This window comes from Lithobates pipiens, unplaced genomic scaffold (assembly GCF_037356315.1).
Source record: "Lithobates pipiens isolate NorthernLeopardFrog02 unplaced genomic scaffold, aLitPip1_a1.2 Scaffold_13, whole genome shotgun sequence".
Classification (NCBI taxonomy): domain Eukaryota; kingdom Metazoa; phylum Chordata; class Amphibia; order Anura; family Ranidae; genus Lithobates; species Lithobates pipiens.
Window position 1 is genome coordinate 322,113,019 of NW_027507718.1, and position 27,448 is coordinate 322,140,466.

At 44.5% G+C, this 27,448-nt stretch overlaps 1 protein-coding gene across 2 annotated transcripts in view; it reads right to left on the reverse strand.

The window, feature by feature from the left end:
• Positions 1–27,448, reverse strand: part of ELF2 (E74 like ETS transcription factor 2) — a 152,001-nt gene that overhangs the window by 77,166 nt on the left and 47,387 nt on the right. Inside the window, exon 2 of one of the 2 annotated variants that reach the window (XM_077476917.1) lies at positions 8,527–8,686. The exons of the other annotated variant lie outside the window; for it this stretch is intronic. Coding sequence (XP_077333043.1) covers positions 8,527–8,601 — 75 coding nt within the window. The 5' untranslated portion in view covers positions 8,602–8,686. The remainder of the gene's footprint in view (positions 1–8,526; positions 8,687–27,448) is intronic. 2 annotated transcript variants of the gene reach the window in all.

The following is a 27,448-nucleotide window of genomic DNA, read 5'->3' on the forward strand; positions in this document are numbered from 1 at the left end:
GTCGAGTAAACTTAGAAAAGACGTTGCTTCTAGGGATTTTGCATTGGAGACCTAATCAAAGCCGAATCCGGGTTTGTTTGGGTCTCAGCCTAGCTGGCGGATGAGCTGGCTGGTGGCTTAGGCCTCCCGGTGGGGGTGGACGTCCCCTCCCGCTCCTTTAGGATAACAGCTGAACGGCTTATAGCCGCATCGATTTTTATCACTAAAAAGCCAACCGTGGCTCTGAAAAACGGTGCAGGCTTCACCCCGATATAACCCCTTCAAGCCATGAACACATATTTGTGTACGGTCAGTGTAAAGGGGTTACAAACTTTTATACCCTGGAAAGAAAAACATAATACTGTACATAGAAACAAAAAAGGAATTCTGACTTCCCTGTAAATGAATATATTGAAATACAGTACAGGATACAGGCTGGATATTCATAGGCCCTAGGTGATGGACTGCTACCTTCAGGTGAACACTCAAATATTTTGAGGACCGTAGGCATCTCCCTATAACCCTATCCCACTCCATAAGGTCTCAGTTTTGTAGCAGGCAATACAGAGCAATGCAGAAAAAGAGGGCAGGTGCCCTGTTCTGTACCCCAAGGTATGTCATTTACAGGCAAGTAAAAATTCCCCTTTTCTTAAAATGTTAAGGACACAGGCTTGATATCCATAGCCATTGGGGGCATTCTCAAGCAACAACTAAATGTGGGTTACAACAAGGCAAACAGAACTGTGCCAATGGGCCAAACAAGGACAAGGGTTAACAGACCCAATTCTGAGTGCCCTTTGGGCCTGAAAGGATATCCAACTGGTAGAACTTTGAAAAAGTACGAACAGAGAACCAAATGGCAGCCTTACAAAGCTGGGAAACAGAGGCTCCATGTTGGAATTCCAAGGGAACTCCTACCCTTGTAGAGAGAGCATGTATAGTGCAAGAGGTGTTTTGCCCTTTAGTGTATATGCTCATCGGATTATTGGTCTTATCCACCTAATGATGGTGGATCCTGAAGCAGGATGTCCTTTGCAATGTCCTGAGGGTAGGACCAACAAAGGAGTCAGTCATCCCTATAGAATTTGGAGCTTCGATTTAAATTCTGAAAGCTTTGTCCACATCCAGGCAGCAAAGAGCAATCTCCTTTTGGGTTCTTTGGAGTAGGATACAACAAAGGAAGGACTAGGTTTTCATTGCGTTTGAAGGCCTATACCACCTTAGAAATAAAGATGCGTTCTGTGAGCAAGAATACTTATTCTTTGTGAAGAATAAGGAATGGCTTCTTAGAGGTCTGACAGAAGAGGAATCATCTAAAGGCAGTTTTTTGATCGGCTCCAAGTGGTTGCTGCAGTTTAGAGTGAACCAAATAGAGGTCCTAATGAAGCACTGGGTATTGTAAAGGTGGTAAAAGGCCAAAACCTGACACTTAAGACCCTGTCCCTCAAAACCTGGGCTTGAAGCCTTGCCGTTAAAGCCAGAGACTGAGAAGCAGGATGGAATTGGAGGACCTTAGAGAGCAAGTCTGGTCTGTCTGGAAGGGACCAAGGGTCATCAGCTAGAAGTCTGAGGATGTCCGTGTACCAGAGGAAAAAGAAAACCAGATTCTTCTGGTGTCCAGAGTCTCAATCTCTGGATGCAAATGCTTGTACAATGCTTGCGTCTCCTACTGTGAAACGCAGAAAGCGCTAAAAAGGTAGGTAAATTGGATTTGTTTAGGCATCTTGCATGTCTACCGATGCCAGGTATTCACCTTTATGCTCTAGAACAAGCCACAAGATTCTACTCATGACTTGTTCTAGGGCATCAAGTCCAATTAGCTGTGGTTTGACAAATATAAATTGCAGCAATAGCTGGTTGCAGAGTAAAGACACATTCAGGAGTTATTTATGTATTTGTTCAGACACGGTAGCCACATAGCATCCGGCACCTCATCCCAAAAAATCAAATATATTGGAAGAGGGTTGGGGTGGGATTATAACATCTGTCTGTAAAACATTTGTCAAACCCTAATTGGACATTTTTTGTAGACATGATTAAAATACGATCAGATAAAATCACTCATTGTACATCTCCATTTTGGTGGTTGAACAAGTGAATGTCCGGTTGCATGGTGGCTGTAGGTTCATTTGTTATCCCGACACGTTTTTCGCCAGTAATGGTTTCATCAGGGGATTTAAAAACCACCGAAAAACATGTGAAACCATACAAAAAAAAAAAATTATAAAAAAAGAATATACACATAAAGGCATAAATACACAAAATATATGTATAACATTTGCCATTGTCCACCCACCCCAAGGCTTCCTCAGGAACATGCGTGGACATTCTTCTCTAATGAACAGATATAAATATATATCTTATGCCGCGTACACACGAGCGGACTGTATGGCGTACTTAGTCCGTCGAAACACATTTCAGCGGACAATCCGCTCGTGTGTGGGCTTCAGCGGACTTTTTCAGCGTGCAGTCCGGCGTACTAAGAATTTTGAATTTTTCGAAATTCTGTCCGTCGTACTTTGGTTTCAGCGGACAATCCGCTTGTCAGTATGCTCGTTCGACGGACTAAGAATGGCGCATGCCCAGAAAGGATTTACACGGCGGAAGGGTGCTTTGCTGTGTCTTGGACTTCCTATTTCTAGTCCCGTCATACGTGCTGTACACGTCATCGCGCAAGCTTTCGACGGACTGTTTGTGCATTCGTGTGTGGTCAAGTCCGTTCAGTCGAAAGTACGATGGACTGTCCGTCGGATTGTATGACGAACTAAGTACGCCATACAGTCCACTCGTGTGTACGCGGCAATAGTTTACAGATCTCAGACTTGAAAAAGTGCATAAAATACATTGAACCAAGTACACATATACATAAATGGGTGCATCCAAATGGGTGGCAGAAAATTCTCAACCAGCAGGCTCTGGCTCCAATGCTTAGGAAATTCAGAAACCAATCTATAGTAGATGATATCAGAGCGAGCAAGGCCCTCCCCAGGAGAGACACCGACCAAACCAGATCGCCCACAAAGAGGAGTACCATTGAATGGCTTACGTACCATTGTAAAATTTATATTACCTATGAAACGATCAAAACATATTGATGTGACATGTCAATAACAATGCATGTCGCTAGGAATATTTAGTTAAATCAGATTATTTGGAAATTTCATAAACAAAACGTGTGCTTACATAGAGAGTTTCTGTTAAATGGACGACTGGGAGCCTATAGTGTCCAACAAAGTGCAGCTGCGAATATATGGCTATATCCAAAGTTAAAGTTCTCTACCTACAGCCCTATAGAGATAAAGAAAAGAACCAAAATTAAGTTTCCGAAAGAAAGATCAATTTAAATTGTCCTACCATAAGCGTGATAGGAGAAAACTGCTTTCCTGTATGTGCTGTTGGGTTTGTATATATGAAGACTCCTGAGCGAGGTGAGGCAATGACACAACCGTGGATGATACAATCTACAAATGGACGTAAATAGCATCTAGAAAAACATTACCCCCCCCCCCCCAAGGACTGGAGTATGGCACCTCTTAAGGCACTGTAATACACTGAATTGGTAGTATCTCTGGATGAAAGTAGTTGTAACTGTTTGCAGCTGCGTGGACAGTGTGTTTCCCAGGAACTCCAGCAGCTTAACCAGTGTTGCATGGGTCTATTTGTACGCCTCCCCATTGCGTCAAGTAGACACGACATATGACTGCATGTGGTCCAGATGCAAAGATGGACACTGACAGATGACGCTGTGACAGGGGGAGGCGGTCACTTCCCCGCCCCACAAGCCCACACCACACACCAGGATACCAGGCGGGCGGGGATTCCACCTGCGCTCAGCATGCCTGCTCATGTGGGCATGCCAAGCGTGGCGATGCTGCTGCACCTGACACTCCGGCGCCCATGCTAAAGTCCGCGGCAAAATGGGGAGGTGCAGGAACCCATCAACCAGCGCCACCCAATACCTGGACCCTCAGAAATGCCTTTGTCTCCATGGGAGCTCAGCACTGCCCCCATTGAGGGATGAGGACCGTGCTGCTGTGGGCCCCTGGGCATCCGTGTGGGGACCTGGTGGCAGATGGATGGGTGAAAGTCCTGGGTGATTGTGCTCAAATGACTGCTCTGTAAACAAAAATTAAATCAAATTACTGTGTGATCATGGATTAGTTCTCACTCAAGTGAAATGACACGAGACTCCTGCCCTCCACGTGGGCGCACCCTTACAATAAAATGGACATTGTAGTTACAGTACCAGTATAAACATATGTTAAATACTGCAGCCAAATTATACTTTTAAATTTCTAATAAATATTTCTCAATCCTTAGAGAGAATTCCCAAAAGGGGGTTCAAAGGAGAGCCCCAATAGTGGCTAACAACCGGCTCCGAAATGTCAACAGCGTCAATTAGAGAGTGGTGAGGTGGCTGGGGCATTCGGAACAGGTCCAGACCCGTGGCACTGAGGTCTGGGTAAGTTGAATCGATATAAATGAGCTGTCAGGAGCTATAGAAAAGGTTTGTAGCTGATGCCCTCATTCAGGCCTGGAAAGCTAGTTGCCTGTAAAAGATAAATCCACTTTGCTTCAAGCTGTAATAGTTGCTTATCGATGTCCCCACCCTTATCATGTGGGGGATTATGTTCTAAAACGAAGAAACCAATCATTGTTAGATTGTGATTATGGTATAATCCCAGGTGTCTACTAATAGGAGTTTCCATTTTTCGTTTTGAGATTGCTGAAACATGGTCTCTAATCCTACAAAACAAAGGACGTTTTGTTTTACTGCTCCACAACAACACGTCATTATGTAGACTGCCCCAACAGATTGACAGGTGACTATGTCTGGCCATCCAAGAAGTGCCTTTGGGGAGACCAATACTGTCACCTCTCAAAATGAAGCGACAATAATTACAAATTGCCGCATTGATAGGTGCCTGGTTTGTCTAGTTGGCTTAGCCTGCTCCCAGTATGAGGACTTGCTACCATGGTGTCTTTGATGGATTTGGATCTTTTAAAAGTAATTTCTGGAAAGGGCTTTATATACTTGTTGATTTTGTCATCTGCAGTGAGAAGATACCAGAATTTCTTATAGATCTTCCGGACCTTGTCATGTTATCTAGTTGGTCACTATCCTGGTTGGCACTGCCTTTGTTTCTTTTCTTGGTTTGTAAATCAATGCATTTCTGTCTTGCAATTTTACCTTATTATGAGCTCTACTTAAGCATGTCTTACTGTAGCCTCTCATAATTAACTATTTATATAAAAAGGCCGCCTCTCTTTTAAAGTCTTCCTCTAAGGTGCAGTTACATTTCAATCTGAGGTATTGGCTATATGGGATGCTCCTGATTAGCTGCTTCGGATGTGATCTGGTTTGGTCGGTGTCTCTCCTTTGGAGGTTCTTGGTGCTCAATGACTTGCTCTGATATCATCTACTATAGATTGGTTTCTGAATCCTCTAAGCATTGGAGCCAGAGCCTGCTGGTTGATAATTTTCTGACACCTATTTGGATGCACCCATGTATGTATATATGTACTTGGTTCAATGTATTTTATGCACTTATTCAAAGCCGAGATCTGTATAACTAATATATATATTTATATCTATTCATTAGAGAAAAATGTCCACGCATGTTTCTGAGGAAGCCGCAAGGCAAAACATGTAGAATTTATGTGTGAAAAAATGGAATATATGTGTGGAGAAATTGCATAGAAAAAACTACCCCTGTTTCTTTCTATATGATTGTCTTTTCCCTTGTTTTGTAATAAAATATTTTATTTTACCATATTTGTTGTGATACATTAATCTCATTGTACTAAGCACCTAAAAAGTCCCATATTCCCAATATGTTTTTTTTCTCCATCCAAAGCTTAGCTAGAAATAAACATTAAAGGATATCTTTTATTGGCATGAAAATTAAAAACAGTTAAAATACATCCAAGTGAAATAAATTTGCTTTCCAATTACTATAGGCAGCAAACAGAGTTCTAAATTCAGACACTCATGTATTTAATATGTAAACATCAGACCTAATGTACCCATTTATGGCACGCTGTTTTTTGTGTTTTAAACAATACTACATTGTCAAAAATAGCATGAGATTGTCATTTGTACCTAAATTACGCTATATGCAGATATACAGTGCCTTGAAAAAGTATTCATACCCCTTGGAATTTTCCAAATTTTGTCAAGTTACAAAACCTAAATGTATTTTAGTGTGTTTTTTGTGTGATTGACCAACACAAAGTGGCACATAATTCTTAAGTGAAAGAAAACGATAAATGTTTTTTTAAATATTTTTACAAATACATACCTAAAAATTGGAACATGCATTTTTATTCAATTTATTTTGCCCAATCTTCTTTGCAAAATAGCTCAATCTCTGTCAGATTGGGCGGAGAGCGTCTGTAACCTGCAATTTTCAAGTCTTGCCACAGATTCCCAATTGACTTTAGGTCTGGACTTTGACTGGGCCATTCTAACACATGGATATGCTTTGATCTAAACCATTCTTTTGTAGCTCTGGTAGTACATTTAGGGTCCTTGTCCTGCTGGAAGGTAAACATCTGCCCCAGTCTCAAGTCTTTTGCAGACTCTAACAAGATTTTTTCTAAGATTGCCCTGTATTTGGCTCCACCCATCAACTCTGACCAGCTTCCCTATCCCTGGTAAAGAAAAGCATCCCCACAACATGATGCTGCCGCCACCACATGTTTCATGGTGTGTTCAGGGTGATGCGCAGTGTTAGTTTTCCATGACACATAGCGCTTTGTTTTTAGGCCAAAAAGATAAATTTTTGTTTCATCTGTCTAGAGCACCTTCTTCCACATGTTTTCTGTGTCCCCCACATGGCTTCTCGCAAACTGTAAATGGGACTTCTTATGGCTTTCTTTCAACAATGGCTTTCTTCTTGCCACTCTTCCATAAAGGCCAAATTTGTGGAGTGCACGACTAATAGTTGTCCTGTGGACAGATTGTGCTACATGAGCTGTGGACCTCTGCAGCTGCTCCAGAGTTACCATGGGCCTCTTGGATGCTTCTCTGATGAATGCTCTCCTTGCCCAGTCTGTCATTTTAGGTGGACAGCCAGGTCTTGGTAGGTCTGAAGTTGTGCTATCCTTTTTCTAGTTTCAGATAATGGATTGAACAGGTCTTCGTGAGGTGTTCAAAGCTTGGGATATTTTTTTTTTAGAATCTAACCCTACCCTACTTTTTAGAATCTAACCCTAACCAAACTTTTTCACAACTTTATCTCTGACCTGTCTGGCGTGTTCCTTGCCCATCATGATGCTGTTTGTTCACTAAGGTTCTCTAACAAACCCATGAGGGCTTCACAGAACAGCTGTATTTATTCTGAGATTAAATTGCACACAAGTGGACTCTATTTACTAATTAGGTGACTTCTGAAGGCAATTGGCCCCACTAGATTTTAGTTAGGTTTATCAGAGTAAAGAGGGCTGAATACAAATGCACACCACACTTTTCAGATGTTTATTTGTAAAAAAAAAATTGAAAATCATTTATCATTTTCCTTCCACTTGACAATTATGTGCCACATTGTGTTGGTCTATCACATAAAATCTCAATAAAATACATTTACGCTTTTGGTTGTAACAAGACAAAATGTGGAAAATTTCAAGGGATATGAATACTTTTTCAAGGCACTGTTGGCTGAATGCGATTGAGATTATATATATATATATATATATATATATATATATATATATATATATATATATATATATATATTCAGCCATTAACTGGACTCCAAGAACCCATCTCTATCAATTATTCTGCCTAAAAACCCTCCCTCCCTGAACACTACCATGGATATCCATCCAACAAGATCTCCCAAACTTGGAATCCTTAGATTGTCCAATAGAATAACAGTCACTCCTAAGAATTAAAGCTGATCACAGGGTAGAATCAAAAGTTACTTTTGCAATGGGGCTCTCAATGCATTGAAAGGGTTAAATGTCCATTTTTGTTTAGGGGTCGAAGCAATTTCCGTTCGCTGCTCCGTAGATGGCAGGCACTCTGATGTCATCATGTACTACTATACAGGACAAAACAGTTCTGCAATGTAAGTGAGGATGCAGAGGGTCAGCCCACAAAATGGAAAAGAGGAAAGCATCGGCCGCTGGAGGATCAAGGGATACTGAAAATGACGGTATCCTCTAGACCAAAACGTATATTTGATTTTGATACTAGATTTAATCACTAGTGAGAGCTGAGTAACTAGGAGAAACAAAAGATTTTCATTTCTGCTGGTATGCATATGTTGAAGAACTTGCAAAAGACAGGGTTTTAATTACACTGAGTAATGATTACACAAAAACTGAACTCCTGTAGTAAGGAAACTATCTTCTATGTAGACTTTAAAAGCAACTGGATATATTCATATGCATCAAAGTAAACTTGATGTGCAATCACTGTACGGATGTTCTGAGCTCTTAAAAATACATTTCAGCAAGAGCATACAGTGGTAGCTAATAACTAATGAGCATACAGTGGTAGCCAATAACTAATGAGCATATAGTGGTAGCTAATTTTCTCACCTCTTCTGGATTCTCAACCCCATTGCTGGCAAAGTTTCCCACTGAGCCACCACTATCCACCACAGCCGAGGTCATGTTGCATCCCACAAGTCTAGCTGTAAGCTAAGACTACACAATGGGCTGGCTACTGAAACCACCACTCTTGGTCTTCACACTAAGCCTGGAAGGAAAAAGAAGGGTATTGATACTGTGCTACTTATGCAGAAATAATAAAAAGAAATATAGACTGGCTACTGTACACAGAAAAGAAGTAACAAATCAAAGTGCCAGACCAAACTTTCTGTAATCCTATACAGATTTACTGAAGAGTAATCGATTTAATAGATCATTTATTTACCATAAAAATACTGCTTTAATACATTTTGTAGACCGAGAGCACAGGCCTGGGCTAGTAATGCTCATGTAAATGAACCCTTAAAGTGGAATTCCATCATTAAACTATCTAGTCCTAAAAATTCTCCCTCATCAAACACCTATGCTGGCTAACTTACTTGTACTTGCATATTTTCAGCCTGCTCCAGTCCAGGCACGTGATCCGGCAACCTGTGTCAGTCAGCAGTGGCTGCAGGAGAGAGGCGGGAGCGTATGGGAGACATCACAGGCTACCACTAAGACTCTGAGGAAGAGGGTACTCCCTTGTAACACGTAAGCCGCTTGCAATACCATCTGGTTCCTCCTACAAACCTGGTCCAGATCGTAGGTGTCTAGAAGACACAGCTCCAAATTCTTTGAGCAATACTAAGCCTCTTTTAAACGTTTATCTGAGAGTATTATTCTTATTTAAATAAATGTTATCTATGGTAATGCACAAGGTCGGTGTGCCCTCCATGCCTTTCTATAGGTTTCTGCTTCAAGGACACCCATTGCTCTGAGGAGGCCAGCAAGACCTTAGGCCGCGTACACACGGGCGGACTGTTCGCCCAACCTTGTCCGCTGAACAGTGTTTGGGCGGACAGTCCGCTCGTGTGTGGGCTTTCAGCGGACAGTTTCAGCGGACAGTTGGACGGACAAAGTCTTTCGGAAATTCCGAAAAACTGTCCGCTGAAACTGTGTTTGAGCGAACAGTCCGCCCGTGTGTGGGCTTGTCCGCTGTACTTTCGAAATGAGCGGACTGTTCCCGCTCGGAAAGTCCGCCCATTTCGAGCGCGTGTACAGGTAGGCGGGGCCCGCGAAGGACACGTCGCGGGCTCCGCCGCCTGGAATGGGCTTAAAGGGGAACCCCAACGCCGAAAAAAATCGGCGTGGGGGTTCCCCCCAAGTCCACACCAGACCCTTGTCCGAGCACGCTACCCGGCCGGCCAGGAAAGGGGGGCGAGCGAGCGCCCCCCCCCCCTCCTGAGCCGTACCAGGCCGCGTGCCCTCAACATGGGGGGTGCCTTGGGGAAGGGGGGGCCGCGCGGCCCCCCCACCCCAAAGCACCTTGTCCCCATGTTGATGAGGACAAGGGCCTCTTCCCGACAACCCTGGCCGTTGGTTGTCGGGGTCTGCGGGCGGGGGGCTTATCGGAATCCGGGAGCCCCCTTTAAGAAGGGGGCCCCCGGATACCGGCCCCCCACCCTATGTGAATGAGTATGGGGTACAATGTACCCCTACCCATTCACCTGTGAACTAAAGTACAATAAAAAACACAACACAGAGAAAAAATATTTTATTGCACAGCTCCGGGGGTCTTCGGGGGTCTTCTCGCCGGACTCCTCCGCTATGTGTGTGTAGCTCTTTTGCTAGCGGAGGAGTCCGGCTTTCTTCCTCCCCGCCGCCGGCCTCTTCTCCCGACTTCGGGGGTCTTGTCCCCCTCTTCGGTTCTTCTGCCGGGCCACCGCGCCTGGTCCGGTGGCCCGGTCTTCTGTCGCCGTCTTCCGTTCTTCTGTCGCCGCCTTCGGTTCTTCTGCCGGGCCACCGCGCCTTCTTGTAGCTCTTTTACAGGCGGTGGCCCGGTCTTCTGTCGCCGCTGTCGTCGCCGCCGCCGCCGCCTTCCGTTCTTGTTCTTCTTCTTGTTCTTCTTCTTCTTCTCCTGGAGATGTTGACTCGACGATCTCTCCGGCCGGAATGCCAGGGACACGCTCCGCTGCCACTTATATAGTGACAATGGGGCGGTGTCACATGGTATATGTCACATGGGTTGGTCACATGGGTTGATGTCACATGGGGACTATGACATCGTAAGGGGGCGGGGTCACCATGTGACCAACCCATGTGACATATACCATGTGACACCGCCCCATTGTCACTATATAAGTGACCGCACAGCGCGGCTCTGGCATTCCGGCCGGAGAGCTCGTCGAGTCAACATCTCCAGGAGAAGAACAAGAAGAACAAGAAGAAGAACAAGAACGGAAGGCGGCGGCGGCGACGACAGCGGCGACAGAAGACCGGGCCACCGCCTGTAAAAGAGCTACAAGAAGGCGCGGTGGCCCGGCAGAAGAACCGAAGGCGGCGACAGAAGAACGGAAGACGGCGACAGAAGACCGGGCCACCGGACCAGGCGCGGTGGCCCGGCAGAAGAACCGAAGAGGGGGACAAGACCCCCGAAGTCGGGAGAAGAGGCCGGCGGCGGGGAGGAAGAAAGCCGGACTCCTCCGCTAGCAAAAGAGCTACACACACATAGCGGAGGAGTCCGGCGAGAAGACCCCCGGAGCTGTGCAATAAAATATTTTTTCTCTGTGTTGTGTTTTTTATTGTACTTTAGTTCACAGGTGAATGGGTAGGGGTACATTGTACCCCATACTCATTCACATAGGGTGGGGGGCCGGTATCCGGGGGCCCCCTTCTTAAAGGGGGCTCCCGGATTCCGATAAGCCCCCCGCCCGCAGACCCCGACAACCAACGGCCAGGGTTGTCGGGAAGAGGCCCTTGTCCTCATCAACATGGGGACAAGGTGCTTTGGGGTGGGGGGGGCGCGCGGCCCCCCCTTCCCCAAGGCACCCCCCATGTTGAGGGCACGCGGCCTGGTACGGCTCAGGAGGGGGGGCGCGCTCGCTCGCCCCCCTTTCCTGGCCGGCCGGGTAGCGTGCTCGGACAAGGGTCTGGTGTGGACTTGGGGGGAACCCCCACGCCGATTTTTTTCGGCGTTGGGGTTCCCCTTTAAGCCCATTCCAGGCGGCGGAGCCCGCGACGTCTCCTTCGCGGGCCCCGCCTACCTGTACACGCGCTCGAAATGGGCGGATTTGCCTCCGCCTTACGTGGGCGAGTCCGTTCATTTCAAAAGTTGAGCGAACTGTTTGCCCAACCTTGTTCGTCAAACAGTCCGCTCGTGTGTGGGCAAGTCCGCTCATGCAAATTTTGAGCGGACTGTTTGATGAAACTGTTTGCCGAACAAGGTTGGGCGAACAGTCCGCCCGTGTGTACGCGGCCTTAGACTTTCCCCATTTTACCCAAAGGGTTGGCTACACCACATACATAATATGGACTAGATCCCTGAGCGGAGGAGATTGTTTTGTGTTGTTTAGACATCACTGCTCCAGGCTTTACAGCTGCTGTCAAGCACGCTCTCCTCTCCGCTGCAGCCCCTGTTGGCTGACACAGGGGATCACATGACTGGGCTGAAAATAGGTAAGCACATGCATCTTTTTTCACAGGTTGGCTAGCATAGATGTTAGGAGGGGGAAGGAGACATTGTTAAACACTGGATAAGTTAATGCTGGAAATCCACTTTAACCACATCAATACCGGGCACTTAAACACCTTCCTGCCCAGACCAATTTTGAGCTTTCAGCGCTGTCACACTTTGAATGACAATTGCGCAGTCATGCTACGCTGTACCCAAATGAAATTTTTAAAATAACAAAAATTTTGAAAAAAAATGTTTTTTTTTTGTTTCAGTTTCAAAACTTTGTAAATAAGTTTTCTCCTTCACTGATGGGCACCAATGAGGTGGCACCAATGAAGTGGCACTGAGGAGGTGGCATTGATGGACACTGATATGTGGCACTGATGGGTGGCACTGATGGGCGACACGGATGGGCACTGATAGGTGGCACAAATTGGCACTGATAGCTAGCACGGATTGGCATGGAGGGGCAGTATGGATGGGCGGTACAGATGGGCACTGATAGGCAGTACAGGTGGGCACTGATAGGCAGCACAGGTGGGCACTGATAGGCGGCATTGTATTACTTTATACTGTACTAATGGATGCCAATCAGTGCCAAACAACAATGCATGCCAATCAGTGATGCCCATTGTGGGCACTGATTGGCATCCATTATGGGCACTGACTGGCATCCCTGGTGGTCTAGGGAGGATTACCTTGTGCTGGGCAGCCCTGGTGGTCTGGTGGCATCCCTGGCGGTCCAGTGTGGGCATCCTCGGTGGGGCTGTGCTGATAATCGATCAGTACAGACCCCCCCTGTCAGAGGAGCAGCCGATCGGCTCTCCTCTAATCGCGTCTGACAGACGCGAGTGAGGAAAAGCCGATCACTGAATTTTCCTATTTACACTGTGATCAGCCGTGATTGGACACGGCTGATCACGTGGTAAAGAGTCTCCGTCGGAGATTCTTTACCGAGATCATAGTTGCAACAATCGCCACGATGCGCGCCCCCGTGTATCTGCTATAGGGCGGGCGGGCGGCAAGTGGTTAACCACCTTACCCCCAGGCCAATTCTTTTTTTTGAAAGAAAACTACATCGAACCCCCCAATCATTAAATATATTTTTGAAAGCAGAGATACTGACGAAGAAAATGCTGGTTGTTGCAATTTTCTACGTAGCATATTTGCACAGCCATTTTCAAAATGTGAATTTTTAGTAAAAAAAATACACATTAATGAATTTACGTGCACATAAACACAATCGAATACCCAAGTTTTGGTAAAATTCAAAAGGGGTCTGTGAGTGCACATAGGTCTGCGAGTACACGCAGGTCTGCGAGTGGTCTGCGAATACTTGTGTATTGTCTTGTTGAGTACCTGTGTATTGTCTTGAGTATTAGTGTCAGGAAGCTAGTTGTTAGGTAATTTGAACAGGGTATAATCCCCAATCCTCATTAAATTTAATAGGTACGATGCCCGGCGGGTGTGGAGAGGCAACTTGTTGTATATCTTGCGGCATGTATGCGTTCCTTGATCATCCGATCGAGGGTGAATACTGCTGTGCAAAATGTAAGCGCATGGTTTCCCTGGAAGCCCAGGTTCTGAATCTGGGAAAGCAACGGTCAGCACTGAGAAGTCCCTCCAGACTAAAAGAGAGCCAGGAACATATACAGCAGGGGCCAGCACAGAGATGGGTGGAGAAAAAGAGGTGCAGGCACTAGCAAAGAGTAGATGGGTGACAGTCAGGAAGGGTAGAGGGGCAAGTGCCAGGGAAGCCGATCCGGGGCTGGAGTATCACAATAAGTACGCTCCATTGAGTGACATTGGTGATCCCAGTCAGGGACCAGCACTGCTGGAGCTGAGGGACTCTCCTAGCTGCCGGGGGAAGAACTCCTCCAGTGAGAGTGGGGGGGAAGTGAGGGGAAAGGAAAGACATATTCTGGTGGTAGGGGACTCAATTCTTAGGAGGACAGAGGGGACAATCTGTAACAAAAACCTGAAGCATCAAACAGTATGTGTGCCGGGTGCTCGGGTTTGGCACATCACAGATCTGGTGGACAGATTACTGGGAGGGGCTGGAGAAGACCCCGCTGTCATGGTGCACGTTGGTACCAATGACAAAGAAAAAAGGTAGATGGAGTGTCCTAAAAAACTATTTTAGGGACTAAATTGAGGAAAAGGACCTCCAAAGTAGTATTCTTAAGAATACTACCAGTACATCGAGCTACACCAGAAAGGCAGAGGGAGATTAGGGAAGTAAACAAGTGGCGGAAGAGCTGGTGTAGTAAGGAGGGGTTTGGGTTCCTGGAGGACTGGGTCGACTTCTCAGTCCATAACGAGTACTATAGAAGGGACGGATGGCACCTAAATGAGGAGGGTGCAGATCAGCTGGGAATCAAGGTGGCGAAAAGTTAGAGGGGTTTTTAAACTAGGCGATGGGGGGAGGGTGCAGAGGTAGAGATAGTAAGCGCGGAACATATTCCAGAGGGTAGTATTGGGGGCATTAGTGGTAGGTTGGCCAAAGCACATAAACCCAAAGTGTGTATAATAGCAAGTCCTAGTTGCAATCTCGAAACACCCAATAAGAGGATAATATGCGACCGGTCTACACTACATGGCATGTTCACCAATGCCAGGAGCCTGGCGGACAAGATGGGTGAACTAGAGATACTATTGTAAGAGGAGGATTTGGATTTTGTGGGAATTCCAGAGACCTTGTTCAGCAGCTCTCATGATTGGCTGGCAAACATTCAAAGGTATACCTTTTATTGCAAGGATAGAGAGGGTAAGAAGGGGGAGGGCTATGCCTGTATATCAAGAATAATGTACAAGTGAATGTGAACAATGACATCACTAAGGGTGCCAGGGAGGAGGTGGAATCCTTATGGGTAGAGCTCCAAAGGGATGACGCTAAGGGGAAAATAATACTAGGAGTATGCTATAGGCCCCCTAACCTGAGGGAGGAAGGGGAGACTGATCTGCTATCACAATTTGGATTAGCAGCAAAGAAGGGAAGTGTTCTCATAATGGGGGATTTTAATTATCCAGACAGACTGGGCAGAAGGAAGCGTGCATTGAACTAAGGTTGGCCAGTTCCTAAATGTCTTGCAGGACAATTTTATGGGTCAGATGGTAGACGCACCAACTAGAAATAAAGCGTTACTGGATCTACTGATTACCAACAATACAGACTTGATCATGGATGTGGAAATACGGGGCAATTTAGGAAACAACGACCACAGGTCAATTGGCTTCTGTATAAATATCACATATAGGAAACATAAGGGGAATACAAAGACACTGAATTTCAAAACAGTCAACTTCCCTAAACTATGAACCTCACTAGAAGGCATAAAATCTTAGGGTCAAAGAACACGGAGGAGAGATGGGTTTGCTTTAAGAGCATATTAAATAAGGGCATTAGCCAATGCATCCCATTGGGTAATAAATTTAAAATAGCGAACAAAAGTCCTGGATGGCTTAACTCCAATGTAAAAATGCATATAAAAGCAAAGCAGAAGGCCTTCACAAAATACAAGGTTGAGGGATCATCATCAGCATTCAGACTTTATAAAGAATGCAACAAGAAATGTAAAGGTGCAATAAGGACGGCTAAGATAGAACATGAAAGACACATAGCGGAGGAGAGCAAAAAAAAAATCAAGAAATTATTTAAGTATGTAAATAGTAAAAAAGGGAGGACAGACCATATTAGCCCCATAAAGAATGAGGAAGGACATCTGGATACAAAGGATGGGAAGATGGCGAAGGTATTAAATGTATTCTTCTCCTCAAAATTCATGAGGGAATCGGGGGCTTCAGTAACCAAAACTGCAGTGTTTATCCTCAAGACACATCATAGGAAGCACCTCCATGGTTAACAGAGGACAGAATTAAAATTAGACTTGGGAAACTTAACATTAATAAATCACCAGGACCAGATGGCTTGCACCCGAGGGTACTTAGGGAACTCAGACAAGTAATTACCAGACCATTGTTCCTAATTTTTACTGACAGTCTACTGACTGGAATATTACCAGCTGATTGGAGAAAAGCCAGTTTAGCACCAATATTTAAAAAGGGCCAAAAATACATCCCTGGGAATTACAGACCAGTTAGCCTAACAGTAAAAGTATGTAAACTCTTGAAGGGGATAAGGTACTATATACAAGATTTTAGTAATGAGAACGGTATCATTAGCAGTAATCAGCATTGATTCATGAAGAATCGTTCTTGCCAAACCAATCTACTAACCTTCTATGAAGAGGGGAGTTGCCAGCTAGATAGGAAGGGCCGTAGACGTGGTGTATCTGGATTTTGCAAAAGCATTTGACACAGTTCCCCATAAACGTTTACTGTTCAAAATAAGGTCCCTTGGCATGGACCGTAAGGTGAGTACATGGATTGAAAAGCAGAGGGTGGTGATCAATGAGTAGTCGTCGGACTGGTCAGGGGTGGGTAGTGGGGTCCCCCAGGGTTCTGTACTGGGACAAATCCTATTTAATTTGTTCATAAATGACCTGGAAGATGGGGTAAACTGTTCAATCCCTGTATTTGCATACAATACTAAGCTGAGCAGGGCAATAACTTCTCTGCAGGATCTGGAAACCTTGCAAAAAGATCTGAATAAATAGGGTGGGCAACTACATGGCAAATGAGGTTCAATGTACAAAAATGTAAAATAATGCATTTGGGAGGCAAAAATATGAATGCAATCTATACACTGGGGGGAGAACCTCTGGGGGAATCTAGGATGGAAAAGGACCTGGGGGTCCTAGTAGATGATAGACTCAGCAATGGCATGCAATGCCAAGCTGCTGCTAACAAAGCAAACAGAATATTGGCATACATTAAAAAGGGGATCAACTCCAGAGATAAAACGATAATTCTCTAGCTCTACAAGACTATCGTCCAGCCGGCATATGCTGTCCAGTTCTGGGCACCAGTCCTCAGGAAGGATGTACTGGAAATGGAGCGAGTACAAAGAAGGGCAACAAAGCTAATAAAGGGTCTAGAGGATATTAGTTATGAGGAAAGGTTGCGAGCACTGAACTTATTCTCTCTGGAGAAGAGACGCTTGAGAGAGGATATGATTTTAATATACAAATACTATACTGGTAACCCCACAATAGGGATAAAACGTTTTTTTGCAAAAAGGGAGTTTAACAAGACTCGTGGCCACTCGTTAAAATTAGAAGAAAAGAGGTTTAACCTTAAACTACGTAGAGGGTTCTTTGCTGTAAGAGTGGCAAGGATGTGGAATTCCCTTCCACAGGCGGTGGTCTCAGCGAGGGGCTTTGATAGTTTCAAGAAACTATTAAATAAGCACCTGAACGACCACAACATACAGGGATATACATTGTAATACTGACATATAATCACACACATAGGATGGACTTGTGTTTTTTCAACCTCACCTACTATGTTACACCAAGTAAATAGACACCAAACATGACACGCTTTAAAATTGTTTACGCCTGTGGAATGGCGACAAACTACGAACATTTTTAATAACAATAGGTGAAGCTTTAAAAGCCTTTACAGGTTACCACTTTAGAATTACACAAGAGGTCTGGTGCTAGAATTATTGCTCTCACTCTCAAATATGTGGTGCAAACGCCATTTACATATAGGAGATATGGGACTTTATGGGTGCATTATAACGCAAAAATCACTTGAGAGTGTATGTAAAAATATATACAAAATGTATTTCACAATCATTGCTCTTTTTTGCAAAAAATAAAAACCGCAGCGGTGATAAAATACCACCAAAAGAAAGCTCTATTTGTGGGGAAAAAAAGTCCATCAATTTTGTTTGGGAGCCAAATCGCACGACCTCGCAATTGTCAGTTAAAGTGCCGCAGTGCCGAATCGCAAAAAGTGCTCTGGTCTTTGGCCGGCAAAATGGTACGGGGCTTAAGTGGTTAAATATGAAGCCCTATAATCAATCAACTTAAAATGTGCACAAAGAAACAAAAACAAAAAAACGTAGTCACCAAGAATTAACAAATCATATATTGTTTATACACATATGTCTGCAGTTGTACACATGGGAAGTGACACCTATAAAAATGATGTTCCTACCTTCAACCTTATCCCAAAATCACTTATAAAAGATCAAGATCCCTGCGATATACATTAGTGACTAGCCACCACAAAACCAGTGATATAGGTAAGACCATGACAATGGGCACATATCCATGTGGAAAATGCAAGTTTTCTCCCTTTATTTTGAAAGGGAGTAGTGTTATCCTTCCCAATAACACAATTTGGACCCCGAGATACAGAACCACTTGCCAATCAATTGGAGCTGTATACATAACGACATGCTCCTGTGGGGCATTTTAAATAGGAGACGAAGCGTTCCCTCTTTTGCAGATTAGGGACCATGTTTCCCTAATTTCCAAAGTAAAATGGAAACGCCCATTAGTAGGCATGTAGGATTACATCATAACTTTGATCTCAACTCTATGGTTTTCATCACGAACGTGGGGGTGACATCGATAGGCAACTTCTACAATTAGAAACCAGGTGGATTTATTTGTTACAAATGACCCCATACCCTAGCTTGAGAGAATTAGTTACAAACCATTTCTGTAAAGGTTTCTGGTAATTTGTGGTTTTCCACTCTTTTGGACTCTGATGCCTGGTGTCTCTGTCCATGTCCCCCTGTTCTTCTTTAGATTCGGCAATATCCTGGAGATATGTTTGCCGTTATATGGTCCTCATAGCTGCTACTGCGTGTTGACTATAATTTTTGTTTATTCTGTGCAGTGGTAAATACAATATATATTGCTTGGATTGTATATGTTTAATTGTTGTCATGGGTTATTATACCCTTGTAAATTGAATGCGTTTATGTTTTATCTGACCTTATGTAATTGTGCATGGCTGCATTTGTCCATTTGGCGAGACCCTTTTTATTTTAGATTTTTTTTTTCACTAGGGGGCGCTACCCATTTCTGCGATGCTTCGGCACCATCTTACGCTCTTCTACTTTGTATCCCCTTATGGGCGCCTGAAGGCGTTCATGGGATCGCCTCCATTTATCATTGGGGTTCCCCTGTGCACACCCGCTCCGAGGTGCCCCCATGGCATGGCCTTTTGGTTCCGTGCTGTGCGGTGGTGGCGTCCCATTTACGCGCAGAGGAAACAGTTTCTGGTATCTGCCTTATAGGCGTGTATATCTTGACGCCCTCTGTATGTGGTGGGCTGTGTGATAGACATAGACACACACAGCGTGGCTCGGCCACACCCCCCCGCTCCCTCACAGGATTTGACTGACAGCAGCAGAATCCAATGGCTCCCATTGCTCTCAGTGAGTCCTGTGGGAAGAGGACCAGAGAGAGCAGCACTGCTGCAGATGGGCACAGCAATAGATCAAGAGAGGATTCAGGCAAATGTTTGGGGGGGTGAATGCATTAAGGTCTAAGGTGAGCATTTCATAATGAGCTAGTATGCTATGCATACCAACTCATTATGCCTTTGTCTTGCAGGGTTTTTTTATTTTTTTATTGTGGGTTTACAACCACTTTAAGTATAAAATGCACCTCAGAATATGTGATTTCTCTCTCCCGTTGCTTGTGCATCACTCCATTCAGAGACCTCCTGTGTTTATAATGGATCAACCATTCTGCTCAGCATGGGGCCTGGAAGCTAGCATCATAGACATAATTACATTGGACCAGTGGCGGCTGGTGCTCAAAACTTTTGGGGGGGGGGGCGCAAACAAACTGAAAAATACTGACCCCCCCATCAAATGCAGCCATTGTGCCCATCATACGCATGCCACTTGTGCCCAAATGCATGCCACTTGTGCCCAAACGCAGCCACCTGTGCCCATCAAATGCAACCACTTGTGCGCATCATATGCAGCCACCTTCCCCCCCCCCCCCCCCCCACAGGATTTGCAGCTCCTTCCCCACCCCCTGTTTGGATCACAGCTCTGGCACCTCCCCGCGCGCCATTTGTGCCCATCATATGCAGCCCCATGTCCCCCCCCCCCCCCCCGGCAAAAAATTAATTTGCTATGGTCACACAATTGGGTGCGATCAGGGCGTACTCTCTGCGTCCCAAGCCCACCCTATTTTGAAGCATATTAGAGCCTCTGGCTCTAATCGGGTGCTTCAAAAATTACCACCCCCGCCATAGGAATCCATGCGTCCGGCGTCTTAAAAGGGGCCGGGCGCATGGATGGGGGGGTGGCGCCCATGTGCCCACAGTGCGCGGGCGGCCACTGCATGATTGGATGAAGCTGAATCAATGTAACTATATATAAACATGCAGATATGTGAAAATATTTTTTAAGAAACTAGTGCTCATGGTAGCTTGTATTGAAATGATGGATTCACCTCTACATGCGAGACAACAGGGTGACTATTATTGCTCCTGCTGCATTCTATAAGACTTTAAATAAATGGAAACCCCAACATAATATAGGACACCCTTGCAATGACTTTAGCGGGTGTACAGAAGTGGGAACTCCGCTAAGAAATCTCCAGCTGTCCAGATTTAAGCAGGGTTCACACTATTGTGAATTGGATGTGGATTTCTCTCAATCCAATTTACATTTCAGGAGATTGTGACCAGCTCTCTATGGAGCCGACTCACACATCTCTGGAGCGGCTCTGGTGTGAATTGCACAGGAGTCCTGTGCATCTTCTGGTCCATTTCAGGTCCAAATTCAGACAAAAATTTGGACTGAAATTGGACTTGAAACGGTGAATGGAGATGCACCAAACCCCTGATTTTAGGCGCTCCGTGCTAAAGTGTGAACCCAGCCTTAAAGAGGAAGTAAACTCTAGTTAAAAAAAAAAAAAAGGATGCCAAAAAAGACAACCTGCAAGACAAAAGCATAATGAGCTAGTATGCATAGCATACTAGCTCATTATGTATTACTTACCTCAGGAGGGAGGTCCCCTGTCGCCACCCGTAGGAACGATCAAGCTGCTGACCAGTCGCTACGATCATTCTTGCTGGCTCTAAAAGACAATATCTTGTAGCTGCAGGCATCATTCAAATATACCCACTCAAAGTTAAAAATGTCATATGACGGCCGATGGGCGGGAAGTGGTTAACCAGAAGGCTTTTACCCAAAACTGAAGCATCTGTTTTAGATAATTTAACGCTTTAAAGTGGATGTACAGGCTGACGTTTTTTTACCTTTATACATTGTATGCATGAAGGTAAAAAAAAAAAAAAAAACACCTTCTGTATGTGGCTTCACCACAACGCCCTAATACATACCTGAGTTCCCACTCGATCCAGCGATGTGCGCGAGAGCCTCGGCTGTCCTGGGACTACCTCTCTTCACCAGGATTCATTGGCTCCCTCTGTTATCAATCACTGCCAGTGAGCCAATAAGGAGAGAGTGGGGTACAGGCTGAGCCATGACACTATGTCTTAGGAACCCACAGAGTAGGGCTTGAGAGCTAGCAGGCACCAGTGCCACCCATAGCAAGTGGTCTGCTATTGGAGGCACTGGTCAAGGGTGAGGAGCTAGGAGCGCAAGCGGGGGACCCGAGAAGAAGTAGTTTAGGGCTGCTCTGTGCAAAGCCGAGAGCAGGCAAGTATGACATGTTTTTCTTTTTTCTTTCTTTTAACTCCGAACCTTTATTACCACTGTAAGTGCTCCCTGGCAGTAAAAATTAAGACAGTAATTTGTGTATATGAGATTACATCACCTTCCTCTGTGATAAGAGATGCTCTGAATGCTGGCAAACACAAATGTGGTTTTGTTTTAAGTGACCCTGCTGAAGTTTCTAAGAAATAAATTGCTTCAACAGCATACTTGTAAAATAACCCTGTGAATGAGAGCAAAGTACACAAACCTGTTTAACATTAACTACATTTTCACTTAGAACAAACATTACTTGTGTATTAAGTCAAATTTATTATTCAGATAAGCAGGTAGCTGCATTAACTTTTTCATAAATAACAGAAGCATTTGTTTCTGAGTGAAATCAAACCTATGAAGGATTTTTTTTTTTTCTTGTTTAACAGTTTATTGAAGTTTAACAAGGTGTACAGAAAAAAATAAGCATAACTTACAATCAGTAAAAGCCAGTAATAGGTAGTGCATGGAAAGATATAAGTGATAAGTCTGTAGAAAACCTGCATCTGTGGATATTGTAAGCCTTTCCAGGGGATGAGTGTAAAGCGCAGAGCACTGTCTAGCATCCTCAGGCACTCCAACTGCGAGAAGACTGCGCCATGAGGGGAAGACAATACGTCTAGTCATTGAGTATTTATTTGAGCAACTGAAATGAAAGGACCAATAGATTTCAGCATAGAGGTGGGAGTAGCATTGTCCGAGTCTTTGGGATATAGCATAGCAGGCGTAATGTGTCATGAATGAACATTCAAAAAATATCGTATAAGGCCAAGTGGCCAAATAATAGAAAGCAAGGAGGAATGGTCTATTTTAAGTTACATTGAGATGAGCGAGTATGGTATGGGCTTAGAATACATTAACTGCAGGGGTGGGGAATTTGGGAGGAGGGGTTCAGCCTAAACCCCCCCCCCCCTCCCGTGTCATGCCCAATTGTTAAATGTGGTGGTAGCAATTTGTTTTTTTATTATTTTAAACTAAGATCTAGCCATAAACATGCACAGTATAAAAGATGACCATAGCATTATATAGTTATTGGTAAATGTATGCGATACAACAGATAAATCTAAGTAAAGTAGTAGAAGTGTTAAAGCTGGCCACACACACACACACACAGCCTCAATCTTCTGGTGCTACCCAGGGGTGGGTGGGTGAAAAGCCAGACCCGCACAGGCACTTGTTAACAGTGCTGACTATGCCTGCCCTTTCCACCCCCTCCTTCATTCACAGAAGCTGTCATACAGCTTCCATCAATGAAAAACCGATCTATGAATGGAGGAGGCAGACCTTTCATTTATCGAGCCATCTTCCATTCATAGAGTGCTTTTCATTGGTGGAATCTATAGTACAGTTTCTATGTACAGAGGTAGTGGAAAAAAAAGGGTGGGTATAGTGAGCACTTTTGCCAGCTGATCTGATCTTACCAACTCCCACAGCACCAGAAGATTATAGCTGCGGGGTATAGGGGGGGAAACAGAGGACAGCCAGCAGCACAATGGGCACTTCTCTTTGAATGCAAGTACCAGTTTAAAGAAAATAGTATTATAACAACTTACATGTCAAATCCTTATCTTGGAGTACATCACGGGACACAGAGCCATAGTAGTTACTATGTGGATTATAGGCTACCTTCGGGTGATGGACACTGGCACACCCCAAGACAAGAATTCCACTTCCTATATTACCCCTCCCACTACTGGGAGTACCTCAGCTTTTGTAGCAAAGAAATATACATGTATTAGAAGAGGGGAGGGACCTCTGTGTCCCGTGATGTACTCCAAGAAAAGGATTTTACAGGTAAGCGGTTATAAAAATCCTATTTTCTTTATCGTACATCACAAGGCACAGAGCCATAGTGGTTACTATGTGGAATGTCCCAGAGCAATGCAAACTAAGGGGAGGGAGACAACAAAAGTAGGGCACCATGAGACTAGAGGACTTATACTGCTGCCTGCAGCACACCCAAAGGCGACATCCTCACATCTTTTTACATCCACCTGATAGAATCTGGTAAATGTATGAACTGAAGACCAAGTTGCAGCCTTGGAGATTTGAGTCATGGAGGCTTGGTGATGCACTGCGAAGCACTAACAGCCCTGGTGGAGTGCACTTTGATTTGAACGGGTGGAATCTTCCTCCTCAAACCATAAGCTTGAACAATTACTTGTCGAATCCATTTAGAAATAGTAGATTTCAATGCTGCCTGTCCTGTTTTAGGACCTTCAGAGAACACAAACAAAACATCAGTTTTTCGAATCTGAGCAGTCGCTTTAGATTTTGACTGCTCTCACCACATCCAGAGAATGTCGCGATTTCTCTTCCATAGAACGCTGTTCTGGAAAAAAATGAAGGTAGAATAATATCCTAGTTTAAATGAAAACCTGACACTACCTTCACTAGAAAATTAGGATGGGAGCGCAATACTACCTTACCCTTGTGAATAATTAAATATGGCTCTTTACAAGAAAGAGCAGCGAACTCGGATACCCTTCTTGCAGAAGATATGGCTACCTGAAAAATGTGTTTCCTTGTCAAAAGGACCAAGGGAATATGCCGTATCGGCTCAAAGGGCTTTTTCTGCAACGCCGACAGAACAAAATTCAAGTCCCAAGGGTTCAGAGATGACCTAACCAGAGGATTAAGCCATGGTACCCCCTCAATAAAACTACAAGCAAAGAATGTGAAGCAAATGGTCATTGAAACAATACAGATAAGGCTGAGACCTGGCCTTTGATAGTACGCAAGGCTAGCTTCATCTCTAACCCCATCTGCAGAAAGTCAAGGATTCTACCTATGATTGATTTCCTGGGGTGCCAATCCCTGGATTCACACCAGGAGACATATGCCTTCCAGGAACCTGGAGGATCTCGGGGCAGGGGAAGATGAATTTCCCTCAGGGGACCATGAAGAGGCTGATGACTCCTCTTCTGAGGGGCCAAATGCGGAAGGATCGGCTTCACAGATTGTTGATGCAATCTCTTACGGAGATGTAGACATGAAAAAGTTAGAGGCCAGGGAAATATTTTGGTTGATAAGCCCACTTCTTGTTTGGGTTTGCTAAAGCCTCCTCAAGCTGTGCATGCTTTTCCTGTCCATTCATTGCTGCAAAAGCATATGTATTCTGAGTGGGATCACCCAGATAAGCATTTTTTTTCCTCCTAAAAAGATCTTTCAGGGGAGGATGCCACTGTAGAGATGAGATTAGACATTTTAGAGCTTGAAGGAGTCCCCCCTGAACCCATTTTTGGGGTGTTTCTACCTCCCCTTCTGACCATAGTCTGATGCATAAATGCAGGCGGTACTACCAGAAGAAATTGCACCCACTGCTTGAGCAAATAGTCCAGCAACTGCCGCTGCTATTAGTGCTCAGTCTGGCACTTTAATACATGTGCCAAGGGAATGACTGTCACCACTTGCATGCCCCCTTTTTGCTTGTGTCCCTCCAACAGTTGCAGAAAGCAAAATGGAGCTTTTGAAAAGTACTCCCGCGCTGGACGTTGCTGCACGCCAATGCCGTGCTAAGCCACGCCCCTCCGTATTCCCACCATGCTCCCTCTTCTTTAAAAAAAAAAAAAGAGCATTTCCCACTCGAGAGCAGGCCTTCGATCCAACGGGATCGGCGTGTGTGGGGGGGACAGTAAGGAGGCTGTGAAAAAACACTGTGCAGGCGGTGGAAAATGGAGCGGCATCTGCCGATTGTTTCTGGCTTGCCCCTCTATCCAGAGAAAGGGGGAGAGCTTCTGTCCAGGTGGGGGGTGTTTTAGGAAAAAAATCCCCCCCCCCAACACCTTACCGGAGTCCTGGGACTGCTCGCCAGAGGGAAGTGATTAGAGTGATCTGAGGAAAGCATGAAAGGTACGTGCTCTATACACCTCCCAGTGGTGACTTTTAGGCATGACAACATTTTTAAAGGAGACAATAAGAAAATGTAAAATTCCTTAGAAATCTCAACTTACCTTTCCCGCCACAGGGATTCTGTGGTAAAACCAACAGAGCCAATCTCTACCCCCCTCACAGTGGACTCCGTAAAAAAAAAACTTCAGGAACCGTTCTCCTTTTTATCTGGGGATCCACACTCCTGGACCCGTAAAGCAAACCACCAGCAAAACGTTATGGCTGAAGAAACCAAAGTACTGCATCCCGGGGGTCCAGCTCTCTAAAAAGAGAAGAGTTATGGGCTTAACCTAGTTTCTTCCTCCACGAGGCCCGAGTACCACTAAATTCGGCCTGAAAATACACTTTAAATGGATCCAGTTGCATAGCCTGCCCCAGCAAGAAATATTCCAGTGGAGCTCAGCACAGCATATCTTTACTCGTGACCAACACCTAAGACACTGGTGAAAAAACTGAGGTACTCCCAGTATTGGGAGGGGTTATATAGGGAGTGGACTTCTTGTCTTGGGATGTGCCAGTGTCCACCTGAAGGTGGCCTATAACCCGTATAGTAACTACTATAGCTCTGTGTCCCGTGATGTACAAGACCAGAAAAAAATCATTATCCATTTCATCAGAACCCTAATGTTAGTCTTATCTAATAAAGTGATTTTAAAAAGTCACGGTATAAAAAACAACTGTATATTCAATAAAGTATATCATATATCCAGGACTAATTATAATGATATATACAGAATTTCGAGCCTGTAAATGAAAATAAAAGTTTCAGAAATGTAATTAAGCTAGCTAATAGCATCTCATTGCTATGCTGCTGTGGGAAAACATCATGCACTGAATAAGACTGGGAAAAAGTCGAGTTTATAATAATAACAGTGCCGCAAGACATCAGGACATAACAAAAAGAGAGCACAAACAAACAACCCACTCAGAACGGTTTGACATGTATTATAAGGGTTCTCAGCCAAATAGAACTAATTCATCAGCCATATAACACAAAATAACTAGACTATGGGCTAGTAACCACAAATAACTTTAGAAATAAAGCAAAGGGCAGAACACTACAATCTGTCAAGCTGGCATTCTCAACAAACACAAAGTCTAACAGGCCTTATATACCCTCCAACGATTCTGTTATGCAATCTCAGACAGATTGAATAACTGATTACAACTGCTGTTCCCTTCTGTAAATCCCAATAACACATAACTACGCGTATGTAATTCATCTGTGCCAAGCTACAGAAATTGCAATACAGGATTTACAGTTTAAAGCAAATCTATCACCCAAATCTCATAAGTTATGACACACTTATGCAATTTCAAAAAGTATTTTTCAATCTTTTTAAAATCAGCAGGAGAAAAGTCAATGAGCTGCTGGGGGCCTCCTAGACTGACACTGCCTTAAAGTGGTTCTAAAGCCTAAAAGTTTTTTACCTTAATGAATTCCTTGCATTAAGTTAAAAAATGTTTAGATATCAACGTCAATGGATGCCGCAGGAGGGCTTGGGAGCAAGCACGCACGAGTGCCCCCCATGGGAAGTAGCTTCCCAGGGGGGCAGTGGACAAAGAGAAACACCAGCAGGGGACCTGAGAGGAGGTACGTGGGCGCTCTGTGCAATTCCTTTGCACACAGCAGATAAGCATAGACGTGTTTGTTTTCTTTGTAAAAAATGTTACCATTATAATCAATTTTGTAAATTTTTCAGTGGACTTCATAATGGCCAGTTATAGCAATCGAAGCAGAGTTTATCAGCATGGGTTGACAGAAAAGGTATTCCCTCTCGTCTTTAGAGGTATTTGCTTGGTTCAGAATAAACAGGATGGTTTTTGTCTTGCCTGTAAAATCCTTTTCTTGGTGTCCAGCAAAATACACAGGCTACTTTAACCACTTG